This window comes from Microtus ochrogaster, chromosome 8 (genome assembly GCF_000317375.1).
Source record: "Microtus ochrogaster isolate Prairie Vole_2 chromosome 8, MicOch1.0, whole genome shotgun sequence".
Lineage (NCBI taxonomy): Eukaryota > Metazoa > Chordata > Mammalia > Rodentia > Cricetidae > Microtus > Microtus ochrogaster.
In genome coordinates this window covers 59,076,980-59,085,089 of record NC_022015.1, presented here as the reverse complement: position 1 = coordinate 59,085,089, position 8,110 = coordinate 59,076,980, and the positions used below count along the sequence as shown (strand labels likewise).

The window sequence follows — 8,110 nt, the reverse complement described above, 5'->3', positions numbered from 1 at the left end:
TGTTAATACCATTTTTTCATTCACATTCCAGCAGGGCACACCAAGAGGAAGAAAACTACTAACAATTGTGCACCACTCAAAAGCAGCCACTGGGAGCCATTTACTTTACTTCCTCCATAGTAAAAATATCACCCCAAGTGATGACGTTCTTATTTAAAATCTTTTATCAACTGTTTTCACTCACCATTGTATCCATTTCTCTCACGGCACTAAAACCCCTCTCTAAAACAGCCAACATGGTGTCTGTCATCTTTATTGTTTTCCTCAAGGAGAACTTGGATGAGGAAAACAACTGTATATATAACTTTGGAAAGTAAAAGCTGCTAGGTGCCCATTCGTCTGTCCACGAATGAACTTACGTGATTTTTGTGGATACTTTTTGGTGGATTCTTTCTCAAAGTAACAGGTCTTTCCTATGATGAGGCCAGAACGGAGCTTCATTTGGTAGATGTGGCAAATTTCTCTGGTTTTCTGTTGGTATTCTAACAATAGAGAAACAGTGTAGATTTATGTAGGTTATATCCTATAAATATACCCAGCACCTCCAACAGAGAGGTGTTTTATAATGAATCACAGGATATGGTAGGCAAAATGAAATGAAGTCTTATATTAGTTACTTTTCTCGCTATGGTGATCAAGCGCTTTTTGACAAGAAGCAACTAAGAGGAGAAAATGTTCATTTTGCTCATTTCAGATCCTTTGTAAAGGGAAAGAGGCAGCGAGAGGCTACCTGCTCACTTCTCAGCAGACCAAAAAGAATGGAGAAAGCTGCAGCTTAGCTGTCTTTATCTGGATCTCTTTTAATTGGTTCTAGATCTGGACCATGAGATGTTGCAGCTGCCCATTTTCAGGGTGGGTCCAAAATTAATCGTTTCTGGAAAACGCTGTCCTGGGCATACCCAAAGATATGCCTCAGTAATGCAATCAAGTTGACATTTGAAATTAACCATCATGGATCTTGGGATTTAACAGACAATAGGCTGGGGTTGTATTCTGCTGCCAAATGAGTTGTTGAACCGTTTAGGCCTTTAGAAATATTTTTATTGTTGTTTTCATTGTGCCATTTGAGGGGTCATAGCTCTGCATTCAGTAGGCGTCAGCCGTTGCCTAACTGAGGGGACTGTTGACATCCTTATAGATTGGAACTGTTCTCCTGTCATCTAGAATAAACTCTTAGTAATTTTTGGAGGATGATTGAAAACTGTAAAGGGTGTTGATACTAAAAGAACTGCCCTTATCCAAGCATCAGCACCAGGCCATTGCTCTGTGTTTCCACTTTATGTGCCTTTTTTCTTAGCCGCTCATAATAATTTTGCAAAGTATTATTATCATAGTTTTACAGACTTTTAGGGATCACAACACTGTCCAAGGTTACATGGCTCATGAGTTCTGTTAAGGAGTGTGTTCAATGTCCCCACAGACTCTTGTTCTTGAACACTTGGCCCTCCCTGGTGACACTGTTTAAGAGGTTACAGAACCTTTGGGTGGAGGACACCTGCGGATGTACCTACACCATAGGGGCCAGTCTCAGAAGACTATAGCCTGGTCCTTCAGTTTTCTCCTCTTGGCTGGTGCCATAGGAGAAGCTGCTGCAAGCTATGACTGCCAAAGATCAAACTGATCCAGCTGCCATCCATATCATGATGGACTGTACATTCCAAGACATGAAGCAAAATGAATCGCCGTCTTGAAGTCACGCCTGTAAGCTTTTGGCCATAGAGACATGAAAATAATTAATGCAGTATGTTTAATAACAAAGCTCTTCATTAGGTTTTACCTCCACTCACAAAAAATGACCACAGGTCAGATGTGGTCACACCTCTAGTCCTAGCACTCAAGAGGTTAAAGGAGGAGGGTCGGGAATTCCCAGATAAGTCTGAGCTACATAGAGTCTTATTTATCTGGGGTGGAATCTGCCCTGTAACCTAGGACTAATCAAATACAAATTCTATCAGCTGAACTAGAAAAAAAAATCAGCCAGTTATTCAGTAATCTTCATTTTGCTTAGCCAAAGAAAAATTTAAATCTCCTGTGGAAAAATCTCATTTGTGTTTTGAACATCATAAATAGTCTTTCAGGGTCAGGTTGTAATAAAGACCGTAACATGTGAGTTTTAAGATCTCAATATTCAAAGTGAGCTCTGGCACCAATGCCAGAAATTCTGGCATGTCTACTCCATAACGCGGTGTCTATGAAGGGCCTCATTTTCTGGATACTAAGACAGCACATTCTTTAATATGAGGAAAACTGGAAACACTGGGTCATTTCTACTGAGTCACTATTTCTGCACATAACTACAAATGCAAGGATCAGTTAAACTGGGATTTCCTGACCATTCAGTAACCATTGTCAAATTGGTTTTTAAAATCCTGATTACCAAAGAAGTGTGTGGATGGTTCGGAGCCACAGGGAGAACAGAAGGGGCATTGCTTTCTCGTTAGCCCATTCTTAATCACTCTCTAGTTTCCTTCCAAGCCACCAGAGCTCTGTTAGCCTTCCTGGTGTGGCTGTTCCAGTATAAAAAGCATGCTGCAAATATTAATGATTCCTTCCTGTATTGTTGATATTAAGACTCAAGGATCCTTACAGCCCCTTCTCGTCAGAGGTATACCTAGAATTTAACTTCATTTCTCTTTCATCGAATTCCAAACATTTTAGTTTTTGATGACAGGGGCTGTGAGAAGTGTGAGGGGGACTGATAGAAAAAAACCCCATATTTCACTAAGTCAAAGGTAGAATGATCTAAGCTAGCACTGTCTTGTGCTGTACCCAGTAACAGCAGTGACTATAAACTCTTCAAACACAAGGCTTCCGTATCCTCAGGAGTCACCTCTTTTTTTTTTTTTTCCTGTCAGTTCTTACATTCTTAGGTATTTTCGTAAGGTGGCATGTCTGGGCATTGGCATAGTAAGTGTTTGACGACAGGTTTTCAGCAGTGTGTAAAACAGGAATGCGGACGCTCTTACTTGGTAGCTTGTGAATTTTTACCAGGGTTTTGCCTGTTGCGTTGTTCAGCTTGGCCGAGGAAATTTTGGAAGTTGAATATTTCACTTTAGGTCTCATTTTTCAAGTTTCTGTGGGATTAAAATATAACATTAGTCCAGCTATATGTACCTGAAATCACCAGAAATGGTCTTGGCTAACTCGACATGAAATCCTTAGTCATACAGAAAAAGTAAATAAGGAAACTTGAGCATAGCATTCTGGCTGTGCACTTGTGCTAGAATCTAGCCATAGAATAATAATAAATAAAGCACAGAAAAAAATCTCAAGCTGAGTAGACTTATTGTTAGTGGCAATATTTATATTGAAACCTTAGGGTTGTTTTGTTGTAGTACATAGCAAAAAAAATAGTCATACGAATATGGCATGATTTTCACTGTAGGGGAAAAGAAACACAAATACATAAAACCATTGTAATGTTAAATTTGAGTCAGTATTAAAGAATGCCCAGCAGTGTGTGTACATAACGTATTTTCTAAATATTTTCTCCACTTAAAAGAATCATGACTCCAGATATAAGGCCAGGAGAGTCATAATGAACATGAAACATGTCGTGGCAGAAAAAATTAATGAGGTTGTCGCAAAGCATTATAGCCACCTTGGAGTTTCTGCCTATCAGATCTGGCACCCACTCGATATTCGAAAGAGTCATGGTGGTGAGCAAGAATAAGCTTCATTTCTCAAGAACAAATGAAGGGAATGAGATTGCTGGATTTCTCTGCGCACTCCCAAGTAAGAAGATCAGGGTGACAAGAGAGAAACTATATTCCAAGGAGACAGAGTGGAAGATCACTGGGAATTAAGGGGGATGGGTAGCTAAAACGCTTGGACAAACAAAAAGATAACGTGGAGGAATAGGAAGCAATACAAAACCGGCTCCCTGCAAGGGTGGAGGATGGGAAGAGGGGCTGGGAGGGGTCAGGAGGGAGGGAAACAGCAATCACGTGGTTAGCCTGGGTTTGGGTGGCCATCGTGAGACCAGAGGAGCCGTGGTAGCAACGGGGGAGAAGTGCAGGATTGACAACACAGTTCTCACAAGCGTTAAACCCAGGGCAGGAATTTGGTCCCAGGTGAGTCCTCTCTCACTGCTGACTAGTGTTAAGGAACCATTCCCTCACTCCCGGTAACTCAGAGCATTGCGAACAGGAGCTAACTTCAAAGGGGGCCTCTTGTTAAGAATGAGTAACCCTGGAGATTAGAAAACACAGGCAGGTGACCAGTCAAGGTGCCTGGGAACACTCTGCCATGGTGACTGTCCAGGAGAAAACCCCGTAAGGAGAGGGGATGGCCGATCCACTATGAAGTTTCAGTAACCCGGAGCCCGGGCTGTGCAAACTACAGGGATCAGAAGTCCTGCCCTCTTGTGGCGAGGACTGTGACCTGTAGCCTGAGGTTGTCTGCCGAGACAGGCCTTCAAGCCGGCAGCTGCAGGTTTCTGAGAATCCAAGGCAGATTGATTGCCCTCCCAACAACCACTCTCAGGTAAACCAGGTGAACTTTGCCCCGTGGAGGAATGCAGACCGAGGCTCCCTGGAGTGAATGGGAACCTGCCCAGTCTACAGGACGTAGAGATCAGCGTGGGGTGCAAAGGTCCCACAGATGCAAAGGAAGAAAGCTTCTAGACTTTTATTAAGAGTCTAGCTTAAGCACAGCCCTGATGCAGATGACTTGTCCCCCACTGGCCTCATGTAATGCCAGCCTGCTTCTCGGGAGTAAACGCAAACCCACGACCCTCCCCACACAGACCTGGGAAAGTACTTCTGCCCCCCCCCTTTTCATTTTCCTTTCATTTAAAACAATTATTTATTATTTTGAGTTTTTATTTTTTAATTCCTCTTCTAATTTTACCTACTTCTTTTATATTTGAGTTTTGTTTTTGTTTTTTTTTTTTGTTTTGTTTTGTTTTTTCGAGACAGGGTTTCTCTGTAGCTTTGGAGCCTGTCCTGGATCTAGCTCTTGTAGACCAGGCTGTTTATATTTGAGTTTTAAATCTCTTGTTATCTTCCTTACATCGTTTCAATCTTAACATGTTGTCTTTTTTCTTTCTAAATTTTGTAAAAAGTAAAAATATGATTATATTATCATCCAGGCAAATAGAACCATCTAGTTCTTGACAGAGGTATCAAAAACATATATATGAAAAATACACCCTTTAGCGCTTTTACTGGGAACGCTGGATATCTACATGTAGAAGGATGAAAAGAGAAATCTTTGTCTTAGCCAGTACAAAGTAAATCCCACGAAACTCAAAATGCTGTCTATCCCCTTCAATATCGTCCTATCTCCTTTTCCCGTTCAGACGGATTAAAAATTAACTACTCTATAAAAGTTACAACCCTAAATTAAAGGAAATAATTCATTCTGAGCCAGTAATGATGACTGTTCCTGGCTCAGGAGCATGGATTCAGGTTATTCAAAAGGATACATTCCCAAGTGAAGGTGTGGTTACATGAAGGTTTGCAGGCAGCAGACAAAGGAAGTCTTAAAGCCGAGACATTCAACAACTGCGTTAGTTAACAACCGTGGGGAGGGGTCAAGGTTGGGTCAGAACTTGGAATTTTGTTTTAAACAGTCTGCCCTTCTTATACTCAAAGCAAATACCCATCTTCTTTGAAACAGAAATAATAAATTTCTGAAGATGTTAGCATAAGGCAGAGTTCCCTGAGGAAGCTATAGCTGTGTCAGTTACCTACCCCACACACTCTTCATACAAGGATTGACTGAGGAAAATATTGTGGTTGTGGAGAGGTGTAAGATTAAGAGTCAAAATTATCTCGGGCTGCTTCTTTGTGCAAGAAGCCACCTTTTTTTTTTTTTAAAAAAAAATAATAATGGCATCTGATTTGATTCCCTCAGAATGTGCTGTTTATGCTTAGCACAAAGCCAACAAACTCTAAGATAACATATAAAGCCTACAAGAAATATTTCCTCATCTCTCTGTGTCTACTGTTTGTTGAATATGTTACTTATGGCTAAGGCAGTTATTGAATGTATCGGCTTATGATTTCTTTTGTTTGTGGCCTGCAAACATTCATGGAACCACTTTTGCTTAGGAATGCATCGTTTGGGGTAACTGGCATCCATGCTCCTGAACTGTAAGTCACCTTTGCCAGTTTAGGAGAATTGATTTCCTTTAAAACAGAGCAGTAACTTTTACAGAATAGTTAATCCTTAACCCTTCGGCATGGGATAATTGAGGTCAGGCACACATATTAAAGTTAGATTTTCAGTTGACAGAAAATAGTTTAAATAGTAGCCCAGACCAGGAGGAATTAAGGTAGCATGGGCCTATTGAACCTTACCCTTCTGAATAGCTTCAAAAACAGTGATAGGTTTTGTCTGCTCTTTCACCCAAGGGTACATGAATGAAACAATGCTTTCTGGTCATAAAAATTGCCATTTAAATAAATCAGTGTGTTCCCGTCTATAGCCTGTCTTCTTGGAGAATTAGAATTCATGTTAGCATAGCACAGATGCTGTATTTCGCCCCCCTCACTGAAGCATTGTGCCCGGCTTTGCTTTTCTCTATTCCCAGTGGCTATCATAACCTTCTCCTCCCTTCCTGACTCCCATGGACTAGCTTGAGCAAATACCCGTGGAAAACCTCTGTTCTACAGCACTGTTTGCTTGCATGGTTGAACAAGATAAGAAACTAAGAAATAAATGTTTATGACGGAGTCATCAGCCTAGAAAGTCAGCATCCTTATCATAATCACAAATCGAAACTCTATAATCCGGAACTGTGTTCAAATCCCATTCTGAAAGACAAACCACTTTATTCAGTAACAAGTCCTTTATCTTTTTCTATCAGAATTGTTAGAGCGCTTAGAAGAGGTCCTGTTCTCTCCTCCCCACCTACCCTCCACAACAGAGAGCAACTATTCTGGTAGACTGGCGTGGCACTCACCTCGGCAGGGACACGGAATAGCTGGTCTTGGATAGCCAGTGCACTCACCATCAGATCTATTTATACGGTAGCTCCGATTAAGCAATGTAGGTGTCAGTAGCTGAGACACGAGCTATGCAAATAGAGCCGGCTATCTGAATGGATTAGAACGTGTGGGTGTGGAGCCTTTCCCTACAGACAAATCCCAACAGAGCACTGCTTTCAGAGTTACACTTAATTGCTAATTTTTTTTAAAGGTATGATCTTTGAAACAGATGCTCAGAGGTGCCTGTTCTGGAATATGGAATATACAGAAACAGATTGTCTCTTCTGGAGAAAATTGGCTTTTCTTTTTCTAGTTAAAATTTTTTTTTTCTAAGTGTAAAACTGACATATGTGCCCTTAGGAAAATATATAAATATCTGGAAAGCATCAGTGCTATCAACTTTTCCCCTCCATACATCTATTTCTAATTAGACTGTGTAGAACCCTACTGTGCACATTTTGTGAGCCATCTTTCTCAGTCTCTAAAGTTAGCACTGCATCCTGGGTGTTCTCTGCTTTCAGTCATATGAATTGATCTTTAACCCACCCCTTCTTGATTAACACATTGGCTGTTTTCAGGCCCCCCCCATTTCCCTAATGTTAGTGTGTTGGTGTGTTGGTGTTTCCAGCTGAAGGGGAGAGCGTATGTGCATGATTCTTAGAAAAACTTTTGAAGTTTATCAGTAACGTGAATTTCATAATAGTGGAATTTACCCTTGGATCACGAGGTGGATATATATACATATATATATATATATATATACACACACACACACACACACACACACACACACACACACACATTTGACATCCAAGAGCCTGTGTTGGTCTGTAGTTAGTCAGCACTCTGGCTGAGTTTCCTTACCCCTGGCCCTGAAGTAGCAATAGTTGCTGTCACCTTTGACACATTTATATTTCTGATGAACAGGAAAATTTTACGTCATAACTCTATGTGTCAGGGTCTTGGACCTACCTAAAAAGGGAAAATGAGCCAAACACCAGTATCCATAGCTTTCTGCTTGCTGGGTGTGGACAACATGCGACCAGCTACTCAGTGTTCTCGCGGCCATGTGTTTCTCTGTCCTGACAAGAGGACGGACTGTGAGCCAAAATAAACCCTTTCCTCAGAAGTCACTTCTTCAGGAGTTTGTCACAATAATCACACACACACACACA

General features: G+C 41.1%; 1 protein-coding gene across 3 annotated transcripts in view; it reads right to left on the bottom strand.

The window, feature by feature from the left end:
- Il33 (interleukin 33) overlaps positions 1–8,110 on the bottom strand; it is a 40,682-nt gene that overhangs the window by 9,777 nt on the left and 22,795 nt on the right. For 2 of the 3 annotated variants that reach the window (XM_005352128.3, XM_026781653.1), the window contains exons 2-3: positions 2,967–3,074; positions 360–482 (exon numbers count right to left, since the gene is read on the bottom strand). In XM_005352128.3, coding sequence (XP_005352185.1) covers positions 360–482; positions 2,967–3,063 — 220 coding nt within the window. In that variant the 5' untranslated portion in view covers positions 3,064–3,074. Of the gene's footprint in view, positions 1–359; positions 483–2,966; positions 3,075–6,910; positions 6,934–8,110 lie in introns of those variants that run through there. The other variant, XM_013348111.1, reaches the window with a different exon arrangement.